General features: G+C 34.3%; 1 protein-coding gene across 1 annotated transcript; it reads left to right on the top strand.

The window, feature by feature from the left end:
• Window positions 1–4114: 4114 nt before the first annotated feature.
• On the top strand, window positions 4115–14819 carry LOC127787208 (lysophospholipid acyltransferase 1-like). Its single transcript, XM_052315137.1, has 8 exons — window positions 4115–4451; window positions 8291–8346; window positions 11260–11480; window positions 11551–11959; window positions 13282–13367; window positions 13892–13955; window positions 14082–14200; window positions 14497–14819. Exons 1-8 carry the CDS (start codon window positions 4144–4146, stop codon window positions 14635–14637), a joined length of 1404 nt encoding a protein of 467 aa, XP_052171097.1. The 5' UTR covers window positions 4115–4143; the 3' UTR covers window positions 14638–14819.
• The last annotated feature ends 1116 nt before the right edge of the window (window positions 14820–15935 follow it).

Below are 15935 nucleotides of genomic sequence, written 5' to 3'. Positions count from 1 at the left end.
TTTGTAATCGACTAAGTTTTGTTTATACTCAAATAGAAACAATTTGCAATCAACTAAGTGTGTAACCCAAGTGTTTGGTTGAAAAGTTATAAGCTGTTTTTAAGTTAAAAACTCATCCAATTTTTTGAGTTTTTGGCTGCACTTTGACTTTGTATGGTATGGATTTTTTCCTTAGCCATAAAAAAGCTTCAAGTGTTATGTATAACTTGCAAACACAACTCATTTTTGGTGATCTTGGCATCACTTTTTATTAGGCTTTTGACTTTTGAGTTTTTAGAAAAATAGTTTTTTATACTAATAAACCAAATATTTTGAAGAATTTCACATAACTCAACTTTTAAAAATATTCACAACCCAAACTTAAGGATCTTTCGGTTTTCCAAATTAAAAATTCCTTAATAAACAAATTTTGATATGATTTATAGTAAATGTTTTATAAACAAAATTTCAAGAATATTCACAAACTTAAACTTAAAACTCTCCCTTAAATCATAGCAAACAATTTGGCACAACGGTAAAGCATATGGAGAATAACAAGAGTATCAGATGTTCGAATTCTTGCAGCGTTTTAGAAGGCATAATTATTACTGGAAGGCAGTATCAGTTGGAAGACAACAATAAGGCTCACGTGGAAACAGGGTCATGGTGCGCCCTGTCGCCCCTCTAGGGGTGTTTACACGACGTAAAGGTGGAGTCCACAGGGAAGGTGTTGAGCCAACTAGATCATATTAATTAAGTTTTGATGATTAATAAAAAGAGAATTTTCAATATACAAATTATAGTATTTTTGGTGATTAACAAAAAAAGTGTTTTTCTTAAATATATATATATATATTATAGTATCAAATTATTTTCGATTAATTTATAAAATATTTTTTCATAGCATATGTATTACCAAAAATATTATTTTCTATTAAAAATATTTTTAATATTTTTTATATTAATTTATAAAATATTTTCATAGCATATGTATTACAAAATAAATGTGTAACAATTGAGTCTCCAAAATGACATCGTTTTGGTGCCCCTAACATTTTATCCTAGTGCGCGTATGTCCCTTGGATCGAACCCGCATCCTCCAACCAGCCCAATCCTTCCCTTACACGCGCGTGTCAGTCGACCTACAAGCTTCTTCAATTATATGTGTGCACATATTAATTTTAAGTTATAATTCTAAGCTACTTCCACTTATAACGGTTAGATTTTTGACTATTAAAAAAGTGTCCAAAATGCTTATAAATACCCATCCAATCTTATTTTTGACATATCAAGTGCTTTTATTGTAAATCCAAAGTATCCGAAAGATCTCAAAAGCTCTCAAGCTATCATCCAAATAATACAAAGCTCACGAAGTATTATTGCACATCAACCAAAGAGCCACAAGACAATAGGAGAAAAATATTTTCGAGTCTACTCCAAATTTCTCCAAGGTCACTAATTTATTTATTTAATTAATTATTATTACTTTATATATTTTTGTGCTTAATTGGTTATTTGTGTCCAAGTGTACATAAATTATTTGTAAATATTTAAATTATCATTGAGAATTGTATAAATTTTCTAAAATCATTAAAATCTAGGTAAATCTAATTTTCAAGGTAAACTAGGGTGAAAACTTTAGGCTGCGTTCTCTTTGCTTTTTCAATTTTCAGTTTTGAATATTGAATTTATTTTCAGTTTTCTGTTTTGGTAGTCAGGTTTTAGAAAATTGAAAACGCGTTCTCTTTATCATTTTGAAAAACTATTTTTCAAAACAGAAAATTAGAAACCGCGTTCTCTTTGAAAATTTGAAAATATTTTTTTAATGATATTTTATTCAATAAATTTGATTATTAAGTAAATTATAAATATTAATATTAATATATTATTAAAAATATATATACATTTTAAAGTTAATGAATTTTATAATATTTTTCCCATTACAATAATAAAATATGAATAAATAAATAAATAAATAAATATGTTTTGAGTTTTGAGTTTGTTTTGGATGAAAATACTCAAAACAACTTTTTGTTGTTTTTAGTTTTCTTTACAATTTTTTTTTTTGTTTTCAAAAATGTATTTTTAAAAACAGTAAAGAGAACGCGTTTTTAATATTTTAAAAAATTAAAAATTAAAAATGACTTGAAAACAGTAAAGAGAACGCAACTTTAATGTAGTGGTTGCTTAGAACTCATTATAATTTAGGTGTGTATTTAGTTTTTAAGGTGAGTTAGTGTGAAAATCTTAGTGAAATTAATTTAGTAAAATCTTAAAGGTGATTAAATTTTGGAAAAGTAGACTAGGTGTGCATGGAAATATTAAATTACTATAAATTATATTGTGCCTCATTTTATTAATTCTTGTTATATCTTATAACTTGCATTAATTATTAATTTTAAATATAATTTATTATATTTATCAAATATATATTCTTAAATAAAATCATTAACAAAGAATATTTATTAAAAGAGAGAAAAATTTTAATTATTCAATTCATTATCTTTTTAAGTAGTCATACCTTAAGGGACAAACAGAAGGTAATCATTTTTCGAAAGTTCATTCTGAGTGTGTATAGGCTGTGATCAGAGTTAGCCCTGGCCTAGGGCTACCAGGGCTCCAGCCCAGGGCCCACAATTGAGAGGGGCACAAATTTTTTTTAAGCTATGCGTATGTGTATAAAAAATTAAAAAAAAAATTAACAAAAGAAATATTGTCAAAAGAAAATTTTATTGCTATTTTTATTTTGTAGATACACGTGATGATTGTTTTTGTTTCGATTAATTATGGAGGATGAAAGTAGGGGTGTCAATGGTTCAAATTGGTTCGATTCTATAAGAATTCAGTAATCTAACCATTTTTAACGGTTGTAAAAAAATAAGAACCGTAATCGAACCATTACATATATAAAACCAAATCATAACCAATTCGTTATACCGGATCGGTTTTAGTTCCATCCAATTAACATTTATCTTCTAAACATTTTCGCAAAATATGAAATTACAAACAAATTTATTAATTAAAATAAACCCATAACTTTATTAATGATTCAAATCTTGAAATAAAAGTAGAACAAAATAATTCATAGACTATCTCATCAAATGAGATTACATTGACCATTTATTATAGCAATAGCGCATAAAAGCCTAAAAATAAAAAAGTTCATGAATCTCGCTAGTTTTCTAAGAAATGATATTATTTATGCATATGTATATAAATATATATATACCAAAAAATTATAATATATATAAGTATAATTTCGATTCCGATTCGGTTCGAACCACGATTTGAAAAAAAAAAATAGTAATCAAACCAAATATATCGGTTCTTAATTTTTTAGAACCAGAACCTAACCATTGAATCATAAAATCAATCCAAAAGGCATAGTTCGGTTCGATTTGGTCCGGTTTATCGGTGTTTGAATATTTTTGACACCCCTAGAAGAAAGGAAGATTGATCAAATCAAGAAATACTTATGGAGATTCGGGAGGAAACATTTAGACTCAAATATGTGGTTTTTATTTTTTAATGCAATGTTTATAATACATGGTACTCTTTTTTCTTCGTTTGTGGTTTTGTCCCATTGAGTTTTCTCCAAACAAAGTTTTAATGAGGCCCCAAATTATTTTTTGTAAATTCTTATAATTTTAATAAAATTAATTAATTAATAATTTTTATTTTTTATTTAATTTATATAAAGTGCACACTTAAAAAAATTTTGCCTTGGCCCTAAAACACCCAAGATCGACTCTAGCTGTGATTGCATCTGAATTTATTTGAAGGGTGAATTAGAGGGGAAAACTGATCTCCTTAGAATTATTTGAGTGAAACTCGAATATCTGGGTTATAAAAAAATAATTTTATTTTATAATATTTTAATAAATAAAAAATCAAATACAAACCTGGAAATTAAACGAGACATGTGAGAAAGATGGCGAGGGAATGCACGAGACAAACGGGCCGAACTCTGTCCCATCGCCACCTCACTTCTCTGGCTCCGCCACCACAAAAAGCGTAAATCAAAACCAGGCCACCGTTTCCTCCTTTTTCATTTTTTATATTGTTTCGGAAGACTGCCTATATATAGACGGATTATAAATGCCTCCCGGAACCAACGGTGAGAAGCAGTTGGATTCTCAGTGAGGGAGGGAGAAGAGAACGACAATGGTGGTGCCGGAGATGGAACCGTTGGCGGCGGCGATCGGCGTTTCATTGCCGGTGCTCCGCTTCCTCTTCTGCTTCTTGGCCACGCTGCCTGTCAGCCTCATCTGGCATCTCGTCCCCGGCGGCCCTCCCGCCAAACACCTCTACGCTGCCGCCTCTGGTGCCTTCCTTTCTTATCTCTCCTTCGGCGTCTCCTCCAACCTCCACTTCCTCATTCTTATGCTCCTCGGCTACGCCTCAATGCTCCTCTTTCGTCCTCGATGCGGCATTATCTCCTTCTTCTTGACATTCGTTTACCTCATTGGCTGGTACTAATTCATCGACTTTTATCATTTCGATTTGAAATTTATCGTTATTGCCTATTATTTAGGACCTCTATTTGCAATTTTCTTGTGTTCCTTTTGATTGATGACAACGTGAGGGTAAATGAGAAGCGATCTAAATTTTGGCTTGTTTGACTTTGCTGATTCAGTTTATCTGGGGATATGAAAATCATTCTACTTATCAATTCTTGGGAACCAAACGCATCCTTCGAATGTGGAATCCTAGTCTTTTACTTTTTTTGATTCATAGTTTCTGGCAGATTAACTAAAATTGTCATTGTGCAGTTACTGCAATTGCTTATTATTCAATATTGGACCTTGCATGGTAGTGTAAGTATGGGAGTTGCTCCGTGTTATATATGTACTTAAAAGGTATTCTTTTTGGTTTAATTGTACTTAAGGTCTTTCTAAGAAATCTTATCGTTATATATACTGTAACCGTAGCGTACGCAGACTGTCCCTTGTCTATTATTGCCTTTAATGCAAACAAAGAAAATTTCTTTTTCATTTATCTGTTACACAACAAGCTCAAACATGAACTGTTGAGTAATAGTTCAGGTAGTTGTTGAATGAGGTCCTTGAAAGCTACGCTGATGAACAAATTTTGTTTCCATATATCCCTGCCTAATTCTTGAATTGGGGTTGAATGCATATTGATGATTCTTAGTGTGGATCTGTGCAGGAAGAGGTGTATATCATTTCCTTTTCTTATCCCAGTGGAGAAATATGCTTTCATTGTTATTGACGTGTGCAGTTCTAGGAAAGCTCTGATAGCTATTGTATGAGGCATTTACTGAAAGTCATACAGAAAGCTAGGTCTATAGAAACAGAACAAATTGAACACATACTCAGGTATTGTAACTTCTGAATATGTTCCTGCCTCCCAAGGCCATATTACAGTTCTGTTACTAACAAAACTTGTACAAGAAAAGGGAAAACAAAGAGGAACAACTCAAATATAGTGGAAATGTGTGTGATTCTAGGAAAGTTCGATTAGTTATTTATGGGGTATTTACTTGGAAGTCGTATTTGAAAGCTAGTTTTCTAGAAAGTCAACAAATTGAATACACAATTGATTCATCTTAACATCCAATTACACTGCTGCTTCCTATGTCTATATTGCGGCGTTTATTGATCCTAAAAAATCTCATACAAGAAAAGGAAAAGAATAAGATGCTCTAACATTGTTCCCTGACATTTTTATTCTTCCTGATAAGTATTCCTATGTCTTACATATTTTTTCTTGAAAAAAAATCATTACCAAATAAGAAAATAAAGGTAAATAGTTGAGCTCAGCTGCAAATCACAAGTTTCAAAACCCCAATGACTGTCTTTCTTCCTTGAAATCCTCCTTGAAATCTCCAAGGGGGGAAGAAAATTAACATGAAAGTCTATGTGTTTCTTTTACATGTATGTCAAGAATATAATTGCTCAAAGCACATAATTTTTTTTTTTTCATATGTTGTAGTTCTTGGGAACCAAATCCAATAGTGTACATTGAAGTTAATTTAAAATTGCATACATGCATGTATGATTGTTGCATCACTTGGGTGCATTAGGTTTCTTTAGTGTAGGATTTATGCAGTTTCTCACTGTCAATTACCAGATAATTAGATTTTGATGTGTGTGTGTGTGTGTGATGGGGGAAGCGAAGGTTAAGGGGATAAGTATTCTATATAATGATTGGATATTTATGGTAACATCTTTTTTAATATGTAAGTTATTATGTTGGAAAGATACAAAGGAGGTGGCAGTCTTGTGATAATATCATGGTAAGGTCTTCTATTTAAATATATTTGCTGCATGAATATTATACTAGATGCGTCAGATACTTGTTCTGTTCCCAATAAGTTTCTTTGCAAGGGTACTTAGATTTTTTTTAAGAGTCCATCTCGCATAGATTTTGGGAGAGAGATCACACTGATATCATTAGGCAGTTAAAATGTGCGAATCCTGGGATGAATATTTTGTAATCAGCTAGCAGCTGATTTTTTAAATTGCAAGGTTGGATGCCTGTATCTGACTATCTGCTGCTGCAAAATTTGGTTTTTCTATCATTTCATTTTTGCTAAGTATATATCATATCATTTAGGCCCTGTTTGATAGCATTTAGTTGGAAAAGAAAATATTTTCCAACTTGCATGGTAAACAAAAACCAACCCCCCCGATGAAATTTTCCATGGAAAATGGGCCAAAACATGCTTTAATGGTTGTACCAAAGAATTCAATACCATGGAAAATGTAGTGTGTCAAACAGGAAAGATGGAATTCAATTCATCGGATGTGACATTTTCTATGGAATTTCCATGCTATCAACGGGGCCTTAGGATGTGTTTGATAGAATTTAGTTGGAAAAGAAAACATTTTCCAACTTGCATAGAAAACAACCCCCCCTAGATGGAATTTTCCATGGAAAATGGGCTAAAACATACTTTAATAGTCGTACCATGGAATTCAATTCCATGAAAAATATAGTGTGTCAAACAACAAAGATGGAATTCAATTCCTTGGATGTGACATTTTCCATGGAATTTCCATGCTATCAAACACACCCTTGTTTTACCTATAATTTAGCTCTTCCTAATATCTCCTTCCTTGGGTAATTGGGTTGTGTGCTTCATTTAGACCCATCTCAACTTTCCAACAATGGTGCATTTCATCCTGAGGTGTTAGTCGATTTCACATATCTATCAGTTGGTTAAACTCTGCCTCATCACCCACACTGCTGGCCCGACCCTCTTTTGAATGCAGAAAATAGTTTGCATTAGAAGGCCCGTTCACTGTGCTCATTGTTTTTGTGCTTCTGCATTGATGTCCAAGAAACATTGATCTGATTGTATGCTCAAGTACATGTTTAAGCAAAATGTGGCCTATTGGCCCATATGGTGAAATACTCTTAGTGAACAAGCATGCCTAAAAAATGATGTAGTTGAAATAATTTCTCTTAATTACACAGGTAATTTTGGCTACTACCTTCTAATGAACAAAATAGGAAATATAAAGCTTGCTATAGGGTTTTCCATAATCTATGTATAAGCTTTGTGTTAACATCTTATGATATGTAACACAATAACATCGCTAATTTAACAGAACAATTTTTTCTTACTGTGGTGGTTAAGTTATTTGGCAGAAAAAGTTGGCTCAATTTGCAGGAAGCATTGATATTTGCATGGTCAAAACATTTTGACCAGATCAAGCTCTTCTTTTGTTTTCGATCACAAGTGTATACTGCTTTTTGGTTGATTTAAATGAGCTTTAGTTATACTCTTATCATTCAGTCATATTGATTGTGCCATTTGGGTTTGCTGGACTTATGTGATTCTGGTAGTGTTCAATAACTAGGATGTGACCTGTTTGGAAAAGTTTGCTTAAAAAGTATCAAAACAGAGGAATGCTTGAAATTCCTACTTTATGTGAGAGCACTGTTGGGAGCTGTTTTTATGGATTGTTTATGAATGAACCCCCAATAATCAATGTGTGAAGAAGCCTTGAGAATTACTAAGTGATATGGATATTTAGATTTCTGAACTTGGTTTAATGCCTCTGCTAAAGAATATAAACCTTGTAGTAAGCAATCCAAAATCAAATAGTAGATAATCATGTATTCTTCATATTGTTGAGTTCAGCACTTGAATAAGCAATGTATTATGGGTTTTGTCAAGTTGTCTACATTCTCTTGTCAGTGAACCACATAAGGTCACATGACATCCTTGTTATATCACGGTAGATGTTTTATCATAAATTGATATGGTCTTTTTATCATTTGTAAAGACTATATGAGAAATTATGTCTTGTATGTCTTGACTATTTGTATGCGTGTGTAGCCATGTATACTACATGAGTGGTGATGCTTGGAAGGAAGGAGGAATTGATGCTACTGGTAATCACCACCTCAAACTCTCTGTATACCTTACTTTTCACTTTTGTAAATTAAATCCCTGAATTTATTTTGCAAATTTAATTATTTGGACTGACCAACTTTTGAGGTTTTGTACCTTAAGTGTTGAATATTATGGAAAAAATAAAAGCTTCAAATCACATTTTTGCGAGTATTTTAACCTTATGTGATTCTTAATCATGGATAAGTAAGAGATTGTTTTGTGGTGGTATTTTTTACTTTTTTTGTTTCTTTATTTACAAGGTTCAATAGTGATGGACTCTAATCAAAGCAATTGAAAATATTTTTGGTGTTTGCCAAGGTTTTGACTTGTTCTGCTTGAGATGATTAATTTTAGGTTGACATGAAAAAAGAGATTGCACTATGTAGAGGGAGTAAAGTCTATGTGTGGTCATATAAAAAAGATAAAATTAGAAATGAAATTATTTATAATAAGATGTGGGAGACCTGATTAAGATAGTTTGTTCACGTGAGCCTAGCACCAATAGAGGCTCTGACGAGAAGAGTTGATGACATGGGATAAGTAGTTAGCAAAAAGACAGATGAGGACAAAAAAATTTGGTGGGAAACACTTGGGTTTGGTATTAAGCATATGGGCATAAAGAAAAGACAACATATAGAAATGAATGGAAATTTAAAATTTATATAGCTGATCCTAGATTGAGATAAAGACTTAATACGTTGTGTTGTCATCATCGTTGTGAATAAATTATGGAAGACATTCCCAATACTATCCAAGATTGCTAACATCTATAAAGATCACAAGGTGATTGAGAATTTATATAGACTTCAAATAGTCAACGAATACTTTTTGTCTTTAAATGAATCCTGAAACTTCAAAATGTAAATTATTCATTAACTAGTTATAGACAAATTAATCTCTTTGAAATCTTACATTTTCTTTACAATAGTGGATTTTGGACTTTGTTACGCATGTTCTATTTCATGTTACTCAGGAATACCATGTTGGAAACCTTGCATATATATATATATATTTTTTTTTTCATTCTTCTCTATTTTAATGTTCTCATTCCATATTTAAATTCTTTAGAGCAACAACAAACTATCAAACTTTTATTCCACTATGGGGTTGGCTACATGAATTCTAGCTTCCATTCATTTGTATCCATTGTAGTTTCTAAGGCCCATAAACTTCAACCCTAAGTGTCTCCCATCAAGTTTTTGTTTTGGTCTTTTGCTAACTACTTGCATGCCATCGATCCTATATCTTATCCTCAATAGGAGCCACTCTTACCTTATTATTAATAGCCTTATTTCTAATTTTATCTTTTCTTGTTTGGCCACACATCCACTTTAACATTGTCATCTTGGTCATGCTCATATTTTGCATAAGTTGGTACTTTACCTTAACCGTCGAAGGCCAAGGTTTGAAGCTTTGACAATTCAATCTCAATCGTCGGTGATCGCGATCACTAGAATTTCGCTGCTAATTCTGCCTTCTCATAGTCTAGAATTCCACTATTGATTTTGCCTACTACGATCGCCTTCTCACAGCCTACTCACAGTCTTTGAACGGACGTGTCTACTCATTCGCAGCCCGCATGAACGGTTGTGTTCACTTGGGACCTTACTGCACAGAGGCACGCCATGCACGCACCTCCTGGATGCCTACACCACATCAACGCCACGCCGGTCTGCTTGCCACGTCATCGAGCTCGCGACCATGCATTTCTGGAGCGTTTTGTCCAAAAATTGGATTGGGAGTCAACTCCCAATCATCCATAGTCGACTTTCCGCATCCATAATCAACTCCCAGTCATCCATAGTCGACTCCCAGTGCGCTAGAATCAACTATATCAAAGCCATAGTCGACTCCTAGTGTGCTAGAGTCGACTATAGAAAAGTCATAGTCGACCTAGCCGAGAGCCTATTATGTAGAGTCGATCTAACCAAGAGCCTCTCTTAGACAGTCAACTCCAGCTTCCTGAAAGTAAACTTTAGTGACTAGAGCACACCATAAGGCGTTTTTCAATGTGGGATTATTTTTCCACATTAAAGAACACTTTATAACTTGGAGACTCTTCCAATTCACACATTTAAGATCCATTAATTCCAACATAAAATATCTCCACCATGGGGTTGGGGGGATTTAGATGAATATGTGCTAATGTTTCATATATAAGATTAAAGTAATATAGTTTTGCTCCACAAAGATGTTGAATATTCACACAAATGATTGTGTTAATATCATATACTCTCTAACCGATTGCTTAAAAAAGAAACTTGCTGCTTGTGTTTATTCTTGAAAACACGTGACTTCAAGACTTGAAAATTGAAATTTGCACCTTACATGTAGGGAACGTTGCAAGCCGTCTAAACAAATTTGACCAACCAAAAGAAAAGATGACACTTTCTCAACTACTTGGACTCTTCAACTGCAATTGGGAAGGAACAGATAAAACACTAAAATAGAAACTAAATCAGACAAGTAGCAACTTCTTGAAGAGGTGGGACAACTTATTTTTCTTGAATTACCCAACAAGAGAAGATGGCAAGGGTCTCCCATGTGCACAATTCCAGAAACTATCCCCTGTCCTTCCAGTCACCATATAATGAACTTAAAAACTTGCTTTTGACCGAATGAAATGGTTTTGTTAACCATCAAAAGGGAAGCACTTTCTTTCCACTCTCAGCGCACAACATCAACCACAGAGGAATTGCACACATGATTGCTTTTTGGTTTTGCTTATTTTGTTGCTTAAATTAATTTCCTTCTGTAGTTTGTGGGTCACTTGTACCATCCAAAGCATGCCAATGTATTGAATTTTCTGCTCGTTATGACTTTCTTTGTGGTTGCTGCCTCATAAGATTTTTTGTTTCAATTACATAATAATCTCTAGGATTTATGCCATGTCATCTTTTCCTAATTTATAGGTGCCCTAATGGTGATAGTACTGAAGATTATTTCATGTGCTATGAGTTACAATGATGGTTTACTAAAGGAGGAGGACATGCGTGAGGCACAAAAGAAAAATCATTTGCTCAAGTTGCCCTCCTTAATTGAGTATATTGGTTACTGCCTCTGCTGTGGATGTCACTTTGCTGGACCAGTGTATGAAATGAGGGATTATCTTGAGTGGACAGAAAGGAAGGGGGTAAGTCAACTGTATTATTCTAATCTCCCTGACCTTAGCTGGCCCTCATCTTTGATTGTCGTTTTCTTAGATTTGGGCACGATCTGAGAAAGGATTGCCAGCATTGCCTTATGGGGCAATTTTCAGAGTTCTTGTCCAAGCTGCTTTCTGTATGGGGTTGTACATATTCCTGGTACCTCAATTTCCACTATCCCGGTTTACAGAACCTGTATACCATGAATGGGGTTTCTGGAAACGGTTGAGTTACCAGTACATGTCTGGCTTTACAGCACGTTGGAAGTATTATTTCGTCTGGTCAGTCTCAGAAGCTGCTGTTATTATTTGTGGCCTGGGTTTCAGTGGTTGGACAGATTCTTCTCCACCAAAACCAAGATGGGACCATGCAAAGAATGTTGATATTTTAGGTGTTGAGTTGGCAAAGACTGCAGCCCATTTACCACTTTCGTGGAACATACAAGTCAGCACTTGGCTACGTCATTGTAAGTTCTATTGAGGCTTACACCTGCCAATCCTTTTCTTCCTCTACCTTTGGTTTGTTATCAGTAACGCATGAATAGAAGTAACTGCTCTGCTAATGAGCTTGAATTTTAGTTCTTCACACTGGAATGTGCAGCTTATAAGCTGTTGGGGAAGGAAAAGTTAGTGGAAGTTGGGGATGGAAGTTCTTAGTTCTATTTCATTTGACTGATTCATCTTACAAATATATCCTTAGAGGGTGTTTGGTTTACCGGTTTAACCGCTTATAAGCTGTATCAACAGCTTATAAGCTATTAAGAAAAATTTAGTGAGGTGCTTTTAGCTTAAAAGCTACTACACAGCATTTTGCAAAAGCTGGTGGGGGGGAGCTTTTGCAAAATGCTGCTTATATATAAGCTACATTGACCTTTGAATTTATCATTTTACTCTCATCATTTTTGCTAATTTCCAACCATGTACCCTTTTTCTTCAACCTCTACCTTCCGCTGGCTGTAGTCCTAGCTCTTCCGGCCACCACCGTCGGCCATCGCCGTCGCCCCCACCGGCTGTTGCCCCCATTTGCTTCAGCTTCTCCTCTGTTGTTGGCCGTTTGTTGCCCCATCGGCACCTGCCAGCTGTCATCCCCAACTTCATCTCCTCCGTCTGTGCCCCTATCGTTGGCTACATGTATGTATGTATATGTGTATATATATATATATATAAAACAACGTAATACATATATTATATGTATATATATAATACATAATAATATATATTATTATTATATATAACATATATAATACATATAATAATATTGTATTAATATATTTTTAATAATTATATATAATTTATTAACATCTAATGGTAAAATTTTATATCATTCAACACCATGTCTATTTTAGTCTTTTTGTCAAGTTTTAATAGTTTATCATCTCTTTGAAATCAAACACATAACTATTAATTGATAACTTAAAAGTATATTTATCTAAACACATTATTAACTTAAACACTACCCAACTTTTAACTTAAAAGCTAAATAGCTTAAAAGTTATGAAAAAAAAAGGGTAAGCCAAACACCCCCTTATTAAGGACTATAAGTGGAGTTATGAGTTCTCCAATTGGATAGGTTTGAACATCCAAACTTTCCATTATGATGTAATATACAAACTCTGGAAGGTCATCTGATAGTTATTATTATTTGGAGCTTATCGGGAGCTTTTTGCTTCCGTGGAAATTATAGTGTGGCAGTTTAGATTGATAAATTCCATTCATTGCAAACAATTGGGTTTCCCAGTAATTTACATGTTACACATTTCTTTTGTCTTATATGTTGATATTCTTCCAGATGTTTACGAGAGACTTATTCAGAAGGGAAAGAAACCTGGTTTCTTTCAGTTGTTGGCAACACAGACTGTCAGCGCAATTTGGCATGTGAGTTGCATTTATTTATGTTGTTCAGTTGCTTTTCTTATCTTTTGATGACTTAACAATCCCAACATGTTTTGGTTGCTTGTTACCTCCATAGTTGTTGAAAATACAGTTCGTGGAGCAAATAACATTCCCCATAGAATCCAATGTACAAATTCGTCAGTCAGTAGGATTAACAATACTATTGCTGGTCTGCTTCATATAATCATGTGTAGCTAGAGCTGCACCTCCCATACTTCCAATAGCAAGGTGCAGACGTCAACTCAGGCAGGGATATAGGTGTTTGTGTCAGTACTCTTTTTGGAGAAAAATAAAATATAAAGAATGAAAAGGTCTATAGTGAAATGGATTCATCATTAAATGAACGTGACACTAGTTTTTTATTATCCTCACTCTGTTAATAATTTCATAACCCTCTTTAATATTTTCATTTTTGATGATTGCTGGGCCTTTGAATATTTTCTCGTCTTCACAACTTAGTTCCATAATTATTGACTTCTTGCTCCAATGTTTTCATCATGATGTAGGGTTTATATCCTGGATACATTATATTCTTTGTGCAGTCTGCACTGATGATTGCTGGTTCAAGAGGTAAGAATTAAGCTTCATCTTTTTTTTTTTTTTTTGGGGGGGGGGGGGGGGGGGGGGTGTCTAAATGGCTTTATTTGGATTGTTAAAAGTTTTTTGATTGTCCCAATTTTTATTGTGTATGAGCAGTTATTTATAGATGGCAGCAAGCTGTTCCTCCTAATATGGTTGCAATGAGGAATATATTAGTATTCTTGAACTTTGCTCATACAGTTCTGGTGTTGAACTACTCCTCTGTTGGTTTCATGGTACCTTCCTTTTGTTTATTTGATTCTGTCTCCTGTTCTTTCCAGCATCTTCCCATGCGGGGGCATTAAAAGAAAATACTATCATGGTCCCTTCTTGTGCAAAAAGGCTGTTTTTACAATTTGAACCTGTGATCTTTCAGTGATGAAGGAGCAACCTCATTCTTGCTACTAAAATTAAATTTTTGGAGGCTTTAATTTTCCAAAAACATACACGTTTAGAGCTTTCTGCTTGCATTTCACATGTATTTAAATTTTGCCAAAACAGATGCCTAATGCTTCCTGCTTGGGTTTTGCAGGTACTAAGCCTGCATGAAACACTTGTTGCATATGGAAGTGTGTACTTTATTGGAACCATCGTTCCCATAGTAGTTATCCTCCTTGGTTATGTGATTAAACCAGCAAGGCCGTCGAGGTCCAAAGCTCAGAAAGAACAGTGAGGTAGAATCCAGATTCATAGCTTCTGGACTAGTTGCAGTGAAGTTCACAAAATGATAGGATATGCTATCTGTGGTACTTTTTTAATTTATGTTTCATTTTTCCCCTGGTAAGTGTAATACCGTTTATCTCCAAAAGTTAGTTGAACCTGTCCACATTCAAATATATTATAAAACAGCAATTTTTTCTTCAATCAATGATAAATCAGCAAAATTTTCCAAGAAGCACAATTATCTGGAAATATCCTTTTCTCTCTGTGTGCTCTCCTAGTCCTTTTGTTTTTCTCTGCTTTGCATAGGCAGGAGTGCTGATATCTTTCTGCGTCTTTCTTATTCTCAGTGATTAACCAAAAGAGAAAAGATAAAGAATAGTTGAGAGTGATAACCTTGATGAAAGCATATATATTTATGCAGTACTAAATGTGCCATTTCTTTAATTTTGTGCTTTGGTTGATCATATGTTTTCCGTTAAAGAAATGAGGGATTCAACATGGTGAAGCTGTTTGTCTGACGGAAGAAGGGAAGACACTGTTTATCTCATTGAGGTGTTAATACCCAGTGGGATGTGAGGCATGGGTAAGCAAAGAAATTGGACTCCCTCACCTACTCCACTGCCAAAAGTGGAAGTCCAGATGAAAAATGAGGAAAGATCTGAAGAATTGTGGGAAAATTTTACCGTGGGTAGTTTCAATACTATGTACATGTGTTTGCTTTGAATCCTTTCCTCTATATGAGTACTTGCTTTGGTCTTTTCAGATGTTGGGCATGCAAGAAGATATGAATTTAAAATCTCCCTTATGTACAACAGATCTGGAATCTCACTAAAAACAACTGATTGGAATCTATGAGGGTTAGAATACCATGGAAAATTGTTGAAAAAGCTAGGATTTAGGTATGTAATAGGTTATCGTTTCTCTAAGAATTGCTTAGACTAGAAAGGACGATATGCCTCGGTATTTATCAAGTATGGATTTTATCTAGCCTGATCCTATTTAGAGGCACAACGCCAGGGGAAGACCTTCCCAGAGTTGGTTCTCACCCATGAGGTGGAGGATTTTGTGGCCCCTAATTGGAGTATGATCCTCATCCCATGAGCCATGCTTCCTACCTCGAATCTCTACTCGTGGATAACTTGGAGAATTTGATAGGCCCATGGGATCCATACCATTTTCATCTTGACGGCGACAAGATGATTGGTGCTCTCCAAGATTTGGGGAGGCAGCTTCTAAGCATGCTCTGTGTACCGTCGAAAATGAGGAAGGTGAGATCCCAACTACTGATATTTCTCTTCCCACCTTTGG

Source organism: Diospyros lotus, chromosome 12, assembly GCF_014633365.1.
Source record: "Diospyros lotus cultivar Yz01 chromosome 12, ASM1463336v1, whole genome shotgun sequence".
NCBI classification, from domain to species: Eukaryota; Viridiplantae; Streptophyta; class Magnoliopsida; order Ericales; family Ebenaceae; genus Diospyros; species Diospyros lotus.
The sequence above is the reverse complement of the archived record's forward strand: the minus strand, read 5'-3'. Positions and strand labels throughout refer to the sequence as shown.